At 48.0% G+C, this 13,748-nt stretch overlaps 4 protein-coding genes across 4 annotated transcripts; 2 read left to right on the forward strand and 2 right to left on the reverse strand.

Moving 5' to 3' along the window:
• Window positions 1-196: 196 nt before the first annotated feature.
• Window positions 197-5,505, forward strand: F4813DRAFT_342399 (serine/threonine-protein kinase gcn2). Its single transcript, XM_049241407.1, has 5 exons — window positions 197-2,680; window positions 2,741-3,079; window positions 3,133-4,129; window positions 4,191-4,597; window positions 4,658-5,505. Exons 1-5 carry the CDS (start codon window positions 359-361, stop codon window positions 5,381-5,383), a joined length of 4,791 nt encoding a protein of 1,596 aa, XP_049104902.1. The 5' UTR covers window positions 197-358; the 3' UTR covers window positions 5,384-5,505.
• Window positions 5,506-5,828: 323 nt separating this feature from the next.
• F4813DRAFT_342400 (Pet127-domain-containing protein) lies at window positions 5,829-10,126 on the reverse strand. Its single transcript, XM_049241408.1, has one exon. It carries the CDS (start codon window positions 9,998-10,000, stop codon window positions 6,251-6,253), a length of 3,750 nt encoding a protein of 1,249 aa, XP_049104903.1. The 5' UTR covers window positions 10,001-10,126; the 3' UTR covers window positions 5,829-6,250.
• Window positions 10,127-10,271: 145 nt separating this feature from the next.
• Window positions 10,272-11,804, forward strand: F4813DRAFT_342401 (WD40 repeat-like protein). Its single transcript, XM_049241409.1, has 2 exons — window positions 10,272-10,559; window positions 10,624-11,804. The coding sequence occupies exons 1-2, from the start codon at window positions 10,514-10,516 to the stop codon at window positions 11,658-11,660; spliced, it is 1,083 nt and encodes a 360-aa protein (XP_049104904.1). The 5' UTR covers window positions 10,272-10,513; the 3' UTR covers window positions 11,661-11,804.
• On the reverse strand, window positions 11,781-13,679 carry F4813DRAFT_342407 (glycosyltransferase family 15 protein). Its single transcript, XM_049241410.1, has 4 exons — window positions 13,197-13,679; window positions 12,875-13,138; window positions 12,198-12,816; window positions 11,781-12,146 (listed from the first exon to the last, which is right to left on the reverse strand). Exons 1-4 carry the CDS (start codon window positions 13,351-13,353, stop codon window positions 11,990-11,992), a joined length of 1,197 nt encoding a protein of 398 aa, XP_049104905.1. The 5' UTR covers window positions 13,354-13,679; the 3' UTR covers window positions 11,781-11,989.
• Window positions 13,680-13,748: the final 69 nt, after the last annotated feature.

The following is a 13,748-nucleotide window of genomic DNA, read 5'->3' on the forward strand; positions in this document are numbered from 1 at the left end:
GAGATAAGCTTACATAAGGCTATGATACTCGAAGTGCATGTTTGCTTGATGTACCCACTAAAATAAATACATGCACCTACATAGGTATAATTAAGGCTAAGATGTACCTAGCTACCTCCTATGTAGGTAGCACGTGGGACTCATAGGCCGGTTACACGTATGAATTTCACCCCACCATCAGTGAATCTCAGCCTCGACTTAGACTTGTTACACCGCTATCAATCATCAATATAAGAAATTTCTATATTATAAATATTGCTGTAAAATGGCCAGAGTTCAGTAGAGGACATACAGCTCCGGCTGTATGAGTCTTCATTCGTTCGTTTCTATCACCCACGAATGATCCTGAAATATCAAAATGGCTTGGAAGTCAACTACTCCATGGAAAGGGCCCCAGCAGCTCACCACCAAAACCAACAATGATTCAAACTACCCCGGGCTGAAGCCCGCCAGCCCGGATGTAGGCCATAAGACGCCATATACTGACGTTCAAAATGAAGAAATCATGGTTCTCCAGGCCATCTACGGCGACGACTATATCGAGCACAAAGCTGCTAATAGTGCATGGATGAAGTCTGAGCCGTCCTTTGACATTCGTGTCAGGGCTTTATCCGATGAAGAAGTGGCTGTTACTCTGAGTGTTGTGCTTACAGCTACGTATCCAAAGTCAGTGCCATTGCTCAGTCTTAAGGATGAGGGAGGTCTAAAAGAGTCTACTGTGTTTAAGCTACAAAAATTCATCGAGACGAAGCCCAAGTCCTTAATTACACTTGAACAGCCAGAGCCTATGATACATGAGTTAGCGCAAGGTCTCCAAGATATCCTCGAAGATGCTGCTCAGGCCAAGGCTCAAGGTCTGGAGTTGCCCTCATTGGAGGAAGAGAGAGCAGCTCATGAAGCCGAATTAGCAAGACAAGCTCGAGAGCAACAGGAAGAGGAGGATCGTAAGAGACAAGATGCAATGAAAGAAGAAGAAAGAGTGATGCAAGATATGATACAGAAGGAGGTAGACCGGCAACGAACGAAGATCAAGGAATCTAAAAAGAGAAACAAAACTCTAACTGCTTCAAACCATACCCAAGACTCCCGTATCCTAGAAGCTGGAAAGGTTGAGTTCGACCAGACATGCGAGGTTACCGATGCTTCTGGTAATGTTTTTGTGTTTAACATCGTCACTGGAAGAAGCGAGTTTAGAAAAGGGCAAGTAGCAACCACATATATCGTCTGGCCGGAGATTTCTGGTGAACGAAACGGTCCAAGTTTGGCTCTCAAAGAATTCGAATTACGATCAACTTCTAAGGAATCCTCCCAATTTAAGAAACAGTTACAAGTTCTCGAAGCGGAGTTAGATTCGGCCAAGAAGTTATCACATCGGAATGTTCTTGAGCTCTTGAATTTCCGGATCGACCGAGACCATGGAGAAGCCGAGTCGGCGTCAATGACTTGGACCGCACGACTTTTAACTCCACTAGCAGATAAGGGACCACTTGGTGAGCTGTTGGATCTTGCAGGGAGGCTTGATGTCGGAAAGGTTCGTTCGTGGACTGCAGACCTTCTCGACGCTTTGGGCTATTTGCACAGTCATGGAATTACCCACCAAGACATCCATCCCGGTAACATACTCCTATTTAGAGAGTCAACTGGTGACGTTATTCCAAAGCTTTCAGATGTGGCATATCAGAGAGAAATGCACAATCTCTCCCATAGGTCTCAAAAGAATTCGTCAGCAAATGCAGCGAGGTCTACTTACTGGCTGCCGCCAGAGGTCGCTGGGAATTCACGGCCTCAATTCACCCAAAAAACTGATATCTGGGACCTAGGCGTCGTTTTCTTACAAATGATATTTGGCCTAGATGTATTTCAGAAATACCAGTCTCCAGCTGCTCTAATGGAATCACTCTCTCTGTCTAGACCATTGCACGAATTAGTGGCTAGATTTTTCAAACTTGATCCTAAGAAACGTCCTCGTGCATTCGAGTTGAGCTCCAGTGAGTTTTTAGCAACCGATGCCCCTGTCGTTATCGACGATACCTCTGCCGTTTTCTCCCCTTCGCAGTCACTTGGCTCGTTGACACAGGCCTTACCTACAAGATTAAGACGTGATTCCTCTGTTCGCGGGGCGGCCTTTTCGAGATACAAGGAAGACTTTGTTGAAGAAGCACGCCTAGGTAAGGGAGGTTTTGGTGAAGTTGTTAAAGCGCGGAAAAAGCTTGATGGTCAAATATATGCTATAAAGAAGATCACCCAACGTTCCCAGTCAAGCCTTACTGAGATATTGAAAGAGGTTAGGCTACTTTCTCAGCTAAGTCACCCAGCAGTCGTGAGATACTACAACACCTGGCTGGAAGAAATACCCGACGTCCCGGATTCAGAAGGAGATACATCAACTGAAGATGCCAACACTGATTCTAAGGGTACCGCTTCTCAAGGCATTGATATCCAATTCGCTGCTAGTACTGGTGGTTTGGACTTCATATCTTCGAGTCATCCCAATATAGAATTTGGTTATGATGACTCTGAAGTCGAGGACGATGAAGAAACGGAAGACGAAGATGATGATGACGAGTCAGATGTGAACTCCGAAACACATGATTCTGTGCCTTCTCCTACAAGAATTAAGAGTAGCCAAAGACATTATAGGACTGTGATGTATATATCCATGGAGTATTGTGATAAAAGGGTAAGTTTTTTCATCTTACCGCCTATTAGCTGGTTGTAGACTACTGACCTCATAGGTAAGACGCTCCGGGATCTTATCCAGAGAAACCTCTGGAAGGAGGCCGAGGAGATCTGGCGATTGTTTCGCCAGATTTTGGAAGGGTTAGTTCATATACACGGCCTAAATATAGTTCATCGTGATCTTAAACCAGAAAACGTATTCATCGGCCTTGGCCCTGACGGTGTTAATAATGTTAAAATTGGCGACTTTGGGTTGGCTACCGCCGGTAATTTTGCCGTCGATAAATCAGCCGCTGGTAGCTTGGATACAAGCGATTTAACACGAAGCATTGGAACATCTTATTATGTTGCCCCTGAAGTCCGAAGGGCCGGCGGGGGTTCGTACACCTCAAAAGTTGACGTAAGTCATTCTATCATGCTACCCTCTGGCCTTCCTTTCTGACCTAGTTCAAGATGTATTCTCTTGGGATCATATTCTTCGAAATGTGTTATCATCCGATCCTAGGTATGGAGAGAGCGGACAAACTAGGAAAACTAGGGACCTCTTCTCTCCTTCCGGACGATTTTCAGCCAGGTGATAAAGTGAAATCTGACATCGTACTGTCTCTAGTCACGCACGACGTAAAAGAGCGTCCAAGTAGCCTTGAATTGCTACGGAGTGGGAAGTTGCCTATCCAAATGGAGAACGAGACGACAAGGAGGGCGCTTGCGAGTCTTACCAGTTCTGCTTCTCCCTATTATCCAAAAGTCGTTTCGGCTCTATTTTCGGCACCCCTAGAGCCTACGAAAGATTACGCGTGGGACATGACAACACCTAATCCTACGGCAGCAGAGTTACTATATCAAAGCGCGGTTAAGGAAGAATTGGTATCGGTGTTCCGCCGTCATGGCGCAGTCGAATCACCTCGCAGCTCACTCTATCCCCGCTCTCCACATTACTCACCAAACCAGGATATCGTTCAACTATTGGATCAGAACGGCACAGTAGTCCAGCTACCATTCGACCTCATGCTTGGAAATGCTAGAGCATTGGCTAAACATACAAATATCTCAAAAGTTCGGAAATCTTTCACCTTCGGTAACGTTTACCGGGACAGGCGGAACGGCGGACAGCCTCTTATGGTTGGCGAAGTTGATTTTGACATTGTCTCTACGGATACTTTAGATCTAGCTTTGAAAGAAGCCGAGGTTATCAAAGTGCTAGACGAGATCATAAACGCGTTCCCCTCGACATCGCCAATGTGCTTCCATCTCGGCCATTCTGATTTACTGCAGCTTATATTTGACTTTTGCAACGTGGATTTGACCGCAAGGCAACTGGCGGCTGAGTCTCTCAGCAAGTTGAACATACACTCTTATACCTTTCAAAAGATCCGGGCAGAGCTTCGTTCACCTATGATTGGAATATCTGTAACGAGTATTGAAGATCTCCGACGATTTGATTTCCGAGGTAAGCGTCTAGCTTGCAAACCCCAATGAAGAGTTTGAGGAGGAAATTAACAAAGCGCTAGATACACCTGCGAAAGCGTTCGCTAAGCTCAAAGCAATCTTCGAGGGAAGTCGGATGTATGAGAAATTACAACCGACCCTCGCCCATCTGAAAGATGTAGTCGAGTATACGAAACGCCTCGGCGTCCATGCGAAAATTTACATTAACCCCCTAAGCAGCATTAAAGAGAACTTCTTCTTGGGCGGGATGCTATTCCAGTGCCTATACGATAAAAAGTTCAAAGATGTATTTGCCGCTGGTGGTCGCTATGATAGTTTAATCAAAGCACATCGGCCAAAAATAGGCGAAGGGCCTCACGCAGTTGGTTTTAGCTTGGCATGGGATAAATTGGCACGAATTCCGAAGGCCGGGGGGAAGTTCTTGAAGAAACCCGAGGAAGAAACGTCAGGGATCTTTAATACTAAGCGAGTAAGTCCAACGCCAATATTATCGTATACCATATCTCGACAAGACCTAACAATATCCTAGTGCGACGTACTGGTAGCCAGCTTCGATGCGCAAACTCTCCGTACGGCGGGCATCGAAATCCTCTCGATGCTGTGGTCCCACGACATCAGCGCCGAGCTAGCTCGGGATTCCCGGTCGCAGGAAGAACTCACGTCGAGGAATCGCGATGAGACGTATTCATGGATTGTCATTATAAAGCAGGACAACGTACTAAAAGTCAGGACGATGGATCGCAAGGACGTCCCCGACGCCGAGATCTCACCACCCCAGCTTCTCCCCTGGCTACGCGCCGCGCAACGCGAGCGCGGAACCACAAAGCAATCCGATGCTACCGGCAGCGCAGCCCCCATCGCCCAAAGCGGCACCGTGTCCGCAAACCCGAACCAGGAAGTCAGCGTGCTCGTCGCCGGCACCAAGTCCAAGAAATTCAACCGCCTGGTAGTAATCGAGCAGGCGCAAGCCAACGCGGCCGGCCTGCTGCAGACGTTTCTCGAGGGCCCGATCGCAGCCGTCGAGACGTCGGACGTGGTCCTGGACCTGATACGAGAGACGTCGCTGTCGGAAGCCGAGAGCTGGCGTCGAGCCGAGCAGTCCGTCGAGAAGAACGAGCGCAGGTATCTCCGCGAGATCCACGAGATGCTGCTGGCGTGGCGCACCGAGCGGGAGAACACGGACGGCGCTGGCCGGCATGCGTTTGTGTATAATTTTAGGACGACCAAGTGTATTTACTATGATCTTGGGGCGTGAATGTGTGTACATTAGGTAGGTACCTACCTTGTATGGATATATGGTCGATACGCCTAGGAATTAACGATAGCACGATAGGGTGGGTGACTACTGCTATAGGGGAGGGGAGGGGAGGGGAGGGGAAGGGAAGGCTTAGCTACGTGTAGATACCCTAGGGAATTAACTAATTCTGCTCCTTTTAATTTTCAAAGCTTAGGTAGGTAGGCAGGTACATATTCAATGCTTCCTTCGTGTCATTTCAACTACCCTACCTCACATAAGACGATAATAGACATCCTATCCCAGACGGATTATAAGAACGTGATAGTGCTTTGGGTCGAACCATAAATACCAGGTATTTATCCTAGGTAAGTCATAGGTATGCAAACGACTTCACATAACTACGGGTAATAGTACCAAGAACAAGTCAATCAGACATCGCTCAAATAGATATGTGATGGTAACTCCGATATATATAAGTATATATTTTGAGAGATGAGAAGAGATAAATATATATATCTAACTATATCTATATTGCACAGATATAGAGGTGAGGCGTAAACAATCATGATCGCCCTACCACCACCACCTAATCATTAACGAGTCCTCGGGGGGTTGAATCAATACACATCATATATACAGCGTTAAATGTACAGAGTTGAGACGGTCTGCTTCCGCGCGGTGTAGCATACCAGCCACCACGGGAGATAGCCGAAGATTTTTGCATCCCCCTCGTGAACCCATACTTTTATGCCAAATCACCCACCCACCATCGTATAAACTCATAGCGCCGTAGGCCGGATGTTATACAATGGACTATGTCGTAGCGTCATAGACAGTATCAGTTTACGGCCGACATAAGATCTATCTCATTTTCTCCGAGTCGACCTACTCCTCCTTTTTATGTTCATCCTCCATCTCGTCCTCCATCTCAACCTCGACCAGACCCTCCGTCGGCATCGGCGCTTTCGGCTTTCCAAACACTTCCTCCCATTTCAGCGATTTCTCCTGGCCAACAACATGGACGGGGCGATTCTGGGCCTTCATGGTCTCCGAGGCTCTAAACTTACGGCCTGCCATCGTGCGTTCCTCGAGACTGCCGCGGAACATCTTGTACCATTGCGATTCTTTGTTGCCCGTGTCCTCAAACACCTGGCGCCGCCTTGTCTGGCATTGTCGGTAGATGGTATGGGCGCGCTTGGCCGGGATCTCCTCGATGTTGTACTCCACAACCCAATCATCAGCCTGAGTTAATTGTTCGGGCCTTGTCACATATTCCCCGTTAATTTTGTTTCTGATGGTTAAGATCAGGCCCAGCAGATTTTGGTCGATCTCCTCTTCAGCCGGCGTAGCATCTTTTAAAGTCTCTTCTGAGGCCGACTCTGGAGAAGTACCCTGTGTATCCTCTGTTTCCTCCGTCCCAGTCTCAGGGATCTCCGCTTGGCCTTCGATCCCTGGTTCTATCGGAGCCCCTGAGATAGAACTGGTGCCATCGGTTCGAGGTTCCACCTGTTCTTCTTTGGAGCGGGCAATGAGCTGACCGAGGATCCGCTCAAATTCTTTAAGTTTGGACGAATCGTCTATAGAGCCCTCGGCTTGATCAGACAGCGCTCTCTCGTCAATCCTTTGGGCCATTCTCACAATGAGATCCTTCAACGGCGACATAGATGAAGCCGCATTGAGATCTCTCTTAGATTCCCCTTCCTCCAATTCGTCGTCAATATCCTCAGTTTCATCTTCATCTTCTTCCTGGTCTTCTTCCTCGTCCTCCTCTTCCTCTTCAACCTCTCTGGTTGTATTGACGTCAGCTTGTACTTGTGACGCCGTCTCTTCGATGGAGGCTGAACTATCTAACTCAGATATGGCATTCGTAGGCTCATCATTGGACACAGGTGATGTAAACGATTCAGACTCTGACTGCGTCTCTAAGCTATCATCTTGTTGTGCCCCTATTTCTTCTGGTTGAGAATCTGCATTCTCACCTTCGCTAGAGATGTGCTTGGACTCTTCTTCGATTTGCGACTGTTCTGTATCAAGTTCAAGTTCAGGTACGGATTGCTCACTACTAGGTTCTGATTCCGGTTCCGTTGTCTCCTGAGTGGAAGTAGGGTCGTCCTCACCGGCAGTCACCTCTCCCTCGATTGGCGCGCTCAGTGTCGACTCTGGTTTAGCAGATCTGATGTTGGTGATGGCGCTGAGTAAGGCATCAACGTATCCCCGCGCTTCAGTGGACGATTTCGCGTGAAGGAGCCCGCTCTGTTCTAGAGCGTCTTCGATTGCTTCCCTCACAGCACCGACGCCGACTTCATCGTCATCCACAGCATCTTCAACCATCTGACGCACTTCATTCCAAGCAGCCAGGCTCGAGGTTTCCTGAGATGAGGCAGGCTTTTCAATTCCCTCAACCTCTCCCTGAACCACGTCCTCGTTTTCATCAACAGACTCAGCTTCAATTTCCGCTTCAGCTTCGGCCTCAACTTCAGCCGCGGCTTCAATCTCGGCTTCAACTTCGGCTTCGACTTCGGCTTCAGCCTCCGCTTTAGCTAAACCAAGAACCTCCTTTTCAAACGCTTCGATAGATGCCCTATTAGCATTTTGAACCTCGTCAATATCTTCCTGGGACACTGGCTTCGCAAAGATATACATGAACGGCGCGTTCGCTGACATCCTCGTCTCGACGTGTAGTCGTAAAGATTGCTCCGGGAACTTCTTGCTGACCCGGTCCAGAATATCATTAAGTAAGGCAAGACTGAGTTTATATTCCCTGTCACCGAGAGTGACGTTCGATGTTCCGTGCAATGCAAGGTCCATTTCACTTATTGGGATGTATTGGAAGCCGAAGATGCGTTGGGTGTTGTGGAATGCGACAAATATACCGTCCATTCGACCCATACGGACTTGAAGGGAATATTTCAAGAATGCAGAACGAATCATATCGTAGTATTCTCGTTCGAATGACTCCCACTGGCCGAATCGATCACGAATTTCGTAGCCAAGACCTTTATGAAATCCTTTCGCATCCATACGAATGGATACAACTGCACGCGTCTTAAGGTCAAACATACCTGACCCAGGCACCCTTGGATCGTGAGCATCCAATTGGGAACGCATCATGAAATCAAGGAATTTAGTATAGTGAAAGGCTTCTTCGGCATTTCGCTCTTCCTCGGTGATCTGGTCGGAGTTGATATGTCTGTACCTCTCGTATTCTTCTTTGGTGAGAGTGAGAAGTTTCTCCATGGACTTCCCAAGCATGCTCAAAATATTGGCCGTATCAAATTCCTTATCGGCATCTATGGCGTAAGTGCCATCTTTCCAATGCAAGAATACTGCCGCCGGGCCTTTCATAATCTTGGTGAACTGAAGAGAGTCTGTAAGGAACCCCTTTGACAGCATTGACGTGTTGATTTCTCGCCAAGACGATAGGAGATAGTGGAAGTGAGAAAGCATAGATGTCATACTTGAGGTCGAACCCGTGTATCTCTTGCCATGCTCTTTCGCAATGCCAATAAGTGTAGAGTCCTTAGAAGAGGTCACATACTGTTTCAGAGCGTTGAAGTCGAATTCTTGAATTGGCATAATCTCAGAGAGATATGGGTCGAAGTTGTAGACTCGGGAACGAGGATCTTGTAAGTGATAGACGCCAGGGTTGAACAGGACCCTGTCAAGACCATAGGACAACCCCGGGACTGACGGCTGAATCGTCTTAATGGGCTCTGGTCGTAGATTATTGGCGGATATAGTACTGATATCTAAGGGCGGTTTTTTCTTCGACTTTGTCCCCTTTCCTGACTCTTGTGCTTCCGATCCTTCCAATGCATCTTCGCCGATAATTTTATAGTCGCCCCAAACATCACCACTATCTACCACATTTCCCGTTCGCTCGCGGAGACCGCTAGACGAGGTTCCCTTTTTAGGTCTGGCTTGTCCTTTTGAAGCCTTTGCAGATGCCGTCTTCTGCTTTGACTTTTCGCGGCCCGCGGCCTTCTTCGTAGCCCTTTTAGAGCGGCCACTTGAAGTTGCAGCCTGCTCCGGTGCACCATCAGCCGTCGCTACATCTTCTTCGCGTGATGCTTTTCGCCTTGACTTCCTCTTTGTTTCCTTCTTCTCTGAAAGACCTTGTGACTTTTGAGTCTCTTCATCGTTGTCTGCAGATTCTGTCTTGGTCTTCGCCTTAGCCTTGGTCTTAGCCTTAGTCTTAGCCTTGGGGGTTTTCTCTGGCTCTGAGTCTTTTAGGTTGATCTGATTTCCAAGTTTGCTGATCTGGTCGACATTGATGTTCTGCGCAGCGAGAACATTTTTTAATGCTTGGAGCGCGCCCTGTAGAACTTGTAGTTGACGTTCACCTTCGGCCTGGGCGGCGATACTCTTTTCGTCCTGCTTAGGCTTTTTCTTTTTCTTTTTCTTCGGCGCTTCTGGTGGTGGTGGTTCTATATTGTCGGCACCAGTAGAATTCGGCGTTGAAGTTTCGGTCGCGGGCGCAAGCAGGCGGGATGTGCTTGAGAGATGTCGGCCATTATGGCTAGGGATCAAGGCGGGACGGAATGCCAGTGATCTTGTCGAATGACAGGGAAGACATGGTGTGCATATGTAAGAGGTTCCGATACGGCGTGCGCTTCGGCTGCTCAATCGAAGCATTGCAAACGCTTTGCGTCAATCCCTAGTGTAATCTCCTAGAAAATAACTCGATCTTTACTACGAGTCGTAGCAATGTAAGTTAACTTGTTGAAGCTTGACAAAAAAAATTCTGGATTCTGGAGCTGGTGTAAAGCTAAAAAAAAGTCTTTATCGATAAACACTAGTATTCAATTTTGACGGTACATAGGTAATTAGTGGCGGGGCGCCTTTGATAAGATAAGACGTCACTCGGCGGCACGGGACAGACTCTAGGTTAGGTACCTCTTCACTACGCGCTCATTCATTCATTCAATTATAACGAATTCTTTGCCTTTAGGTAGTTTTTAATTAACTAGGTACCCAACTACCAGATAATAAACCCGGGGTTTACTCCCAGAGTTTTCCTCTTGGACTTTCTAAGCTTCCAGGAAAAGTGGGTACAATTTGTACGATGCAGAGGTGACTTGCCTCAATCTCGGGTGTATAAGTGGTTGGAATCTGACTAGGTCATGGATATCGACGCAATATCAAACAATGGCTTTCCCAGACAAGCCAATCGCTCACCTACTAGGTTCTAATGGTAAGTCTCGACTCGCTTCAAAGACAGCTCAGCTATAATTTGCTAACCAAGCATCCATCCACAGGCCCCGTCCACGCGCTCGCGTACTCGGCCTCGCCGGGGACGTACATCCTGGCCGGCTCCGCGGACCGGTCTATCAGGCTATACAATCCGCAGCCCAGCACGTCTATCCACCCAAACTCGCACATTACTAAGAAGAGCAACCCCGGGCCCGTAGCCGTACCGGAAGGCCGCCTTATCCAGACGTACTCGGCGCACGGGTACGAGGTGCTATCGCTGACCGTCGCCTCGGACAACGCGCGCTTCGCGTCGTCGGGCGGTGACCGCGCCGTCTTCCTATGGGACGTAGCGTCGGCGCAGACGCTGCGGCGCTTCGGCGGCACCCAGCAAAGTCACACCGCGCGTATTAACTGCGTAGCCTTCGCCGGCGAGGACGATAGTCTTCTCGTGAGCGGTAGTCTTGATACCAGCGTGCGAATCTGGGACGTGAAGAGCAATTCCCTGAAGCCGATTCAGGTCCTGACCGAGGCGCGCGACTCCATCAGTGCTGTTGCCGTGCGCGGCTCTGAGATCGTTAGCGGCAGCGTCGATGGACGAGTTAGGACGTACGATGTGCGTATGGGGCGGTGTACCACTGATGTCATTGGTCCCAGCGTTACGAGTCTGTGCTTGACGAAAGACGGAAAGGCTGTTTTGGTAAGCAGTCTCGATAGCAAGCTACGCTTAATGGATAGGGAGAGCGGAGGATGTCTAAAGACATACTCTGATCCTGAATGGAAGAATGAAGACCTACGTGTGCAGTCTATTATTGGTGGGAAAGAGCAATTCGTCCTAGCGGGAGACGAGATGACAGGTGCACCTGGTCGGCACGGAGAAGGGAGAATGTGGGCATGGGATGTTCTCACGGGGGAGTTGAAAGCTAAAGTAGTCGTCCCCTGGGGACCTGCTGGTCTTGAACCGAAGAAGTCCATTGGCAAAGATGGTAAGCCCAAGGAACGTAGCAATATTCTAAGTTGCTTTTCTTGGAGGGAGAATGGATTTGGGGATCAATATTGTGTTAGTGGCACATCTGGTATTGTCACGGTGTTTGGATATAATTGATACAAGTTTTCCCTAGATCATTCAAATAGACTTCCATTGCGATTTCATAAAGGATATCCAACGTAGCAAACGGCATACGTTGACACCTAGTACAGACCATCCTCAATATCGGGTCTAGGCAAAAAAAAAAAAAAAAAAAAATAGTTGGTTGATTTTTACCATGCCAACCCGAGAAAACAGCTCTCCTTCTACGCCGAACACCGCATGCCACCATGCCACCATGCCATCCTTATCCATAATGGGATTTCCCAGACATTAGTACAGCATCGGACAATATCGTGCAGCCATTGTTTTTCACGTATCCTAAAACCTTCCTTTCAATGTCACATTCAACCCATTCCAGCGACTTTAAACCAGTTAGGTCGGCAGTCTTCTTTATGCAACCAGTTCTCGCCATCAGTTAGACGACCAGTAACGCAGCCTCTGCATTTTGGTGAGTTAGGGCAATTAAAGAAAGGAATATGCTGGTATCCGATGTCGCGGAACCTAGAAGAGGTTAGCATCATGAATTTATTGCCGTAGGACGAGTATACTCACCAATGGACCTTGCTCTTGTCCTCGAACAGACCAAGTGCTATACTGTGCACAGGCGCATCACCCCATCTTTCATAGAAGAAGCCACCAGCACGATCTAAGTGGTTGAAATAGTCTTCGTATGCCTGGCTTCGCCAGAAATTCATATCCGCGATCTCGAAGTTAGTCCAGAAGTGGCATGTCGAATAACCATTTGCCTGTTCCCAGTGGATAGGACGCCGTTGCTTATCAGTCAACCACTGCTCGGCCCTGTTCTCGTGTAGATATTCGGGATGCTGCGTGATGAATTTGGTTGTCTCCGGCCATAAAGTCGGAATCGACTTGGGAGCATCGTAGAGGGTGATGGTGAAACCGTATGTCTTGTTATTGTCCTGCATATAACGAAATACGTCATAGTCCACGTCGCAGAAGAAATGGACATTGGGTTCGACACGCCAGTAGTACTGCATGTCTTTTAGCGCAGGATGCTTATAGAAAAGTCCACTGTTCCATCGGCACATCTTGTGGTACGAGATTTTGTCGGCATATTGAACTTCATTCTCCTCGAGAATCTTGACTGATTCCTTGTACAAGTCGTCATTGATCCAAGACGGTGTATCCCAGTGTTCATTCGGGATAAGTTCTACAATGCTAAATTAGCATAAGCCCCATCGAGAAGCCCATGGTCACATTACACTTACCATATCGCGTTTCAGCCTTGGTCGCCGCTCGTGTCCTTCGCTTGAATTCCTCGGTAAAGGGGACGTCGTTGAAGAATGTCCACGGATAATTGAATTTGGAGTTCCATGTTCGTTCCAAGTCCTGCATCGACTGCAATATTCCATCTAGCTCCTCGTTTCGTACTAGCGTTAGGATCGTCGCATTGATTCTCGAGGTACCGGCGATGCCGGGAGCGTACCCCCCTTCGATTGCGCGGACGAGTTTACCTTCGGGTTCTCCTGTGGCTATTCAGATTGTTAGACGTAGCCCACAGCGAATATAGAACAACTAGGGAAGACTCACGATCCAGATTAGGATCCCTTTCGATGGTACCGTGAAAGTCGGCAGAAGTCTTTATGCTGGGCACGCCAGAAGCCGGGCGCCATATCGTGTATAGGAAAAAACAACAAACTATGAAGACAGCTAGCGCAAGAGCGCGGACGGGCCTCGCGATGGCCATTATGGTAGTTGCTGTTTTATATTCATTAACTTCACCAAAAGGTCTACCGCCCCAAGTTCGTGTCTACTTCGAGAGAATGATGTCAAAGAATGAATAGCCTAGAATACCGCAGAAGCGATCATAATAGGGCAAAGAAACGGAATCAATTAAGTGGTGGGAAATGTACAGGTGAATAGAAGGGTTTCGTCAGGAGTCGTGGCCCAGATGGCACATGTTTAGAATATTCAGAATGTTCAGAATGTTCAGAGGGATATGAGGCATCGGAAAATCTTGGTTACGCTGTAATGGATCTGTTGTACATAAAATCGAAAGTGGGTACCGTATTGGAAGCAAGTGGAAAGGGGGAGCCACAGTGTTGGAAGCACGTGATGTAGGAAGTAGTACATTATCTGCAC

Source organism: Daldinia decipiens (assembly GCF_022478715.1).
Source record: "Daldinia decipiens strain CBS 113046 unplaced genomic scaffold F4813scaffold_1, whole genome shotgun sequence".
NCBI lineage: Eukaryota > Fungi > Ascomycota > Sordariomycetes > Xylariales > Hypoxylaceae > Daldinia > Daldinia decipiens.

What these genes read in the sequence shown, in the direction of transcription:
- F4813DRAFT_342399 (XM_049241407.1), top strand. Translation starts at nt 359, where the DNA reads ATGGCTTGGAAGTCAACTACTCCATGGAAAGGGCCCCAGCAGCTCACC. An exon ending in CGTACACCTCAAAAGTTGAC is followed by an intron (nt 3,080 to 3,132) that starts GTAAGTCATTCT and finishes ACCTAGTTCAAG; the next exon opens with ATGTATTCTCTTGGGATCAT. An exon ending in GGATCTTTAATACTAAGCGA is followed by an intron (nt 4,598 to 4,657) that starts GTAAGTCCAACG and finishes ACAATATCCTAG; the next exon opens with TGCGACGTACTGGTAGCCAG.
- F4813DRAFT_342400 (XM_049241408.1), bottom strand. Translation starts at nt 10,000, where the DNA reads ATGCTTCGATTGAGCAGCCGAAGCGCACGCCGTATCGGAACCTCTTAC.
- F4813DRAFT_342401 (XM_049241409.1), top strand. Translation starts at nt 10,514, where the DNA reads ATGGCTTTCCCAGACAAGCCAATCGCTCACCTACTAGGTTCTAATG. An exon ending in TCACCTACTAGGTTCTAATG is followed by an intron (nt 10,560 to 10,623) that starts GTAAGTCTCGAC and finishes ATCCATCCACAG; the next exon opens with GCCCCGTCCACGCGCTCGCG.
- F4813DRAFT_342407 (XM_049241410.1), bottom strand. Translation starts at nt 13,353, where the DNA reads ATGGCCATCGCGAGGCCCGTCCGCGCTCTTGCGCTAGCTGTCTTCATA. An exon ending in AAGGGATCCTAATCTGGATC is followed by an intron (nt 13,139 to 13,196) that starts GTGAGTCTTCCC and finishes CAATCTGAATAG; the next exon opens with CCACAGGAGAACCCGAAGGT. An exon ending in GACAAGAGCAAGGTCCATTG is followed by an intron (nt 12,147 to 12,197) that starts GTGAGTATACTC and finishes AACCTCTTCTAG; the next exon opens with GTTCCGCGACATCGGATACC.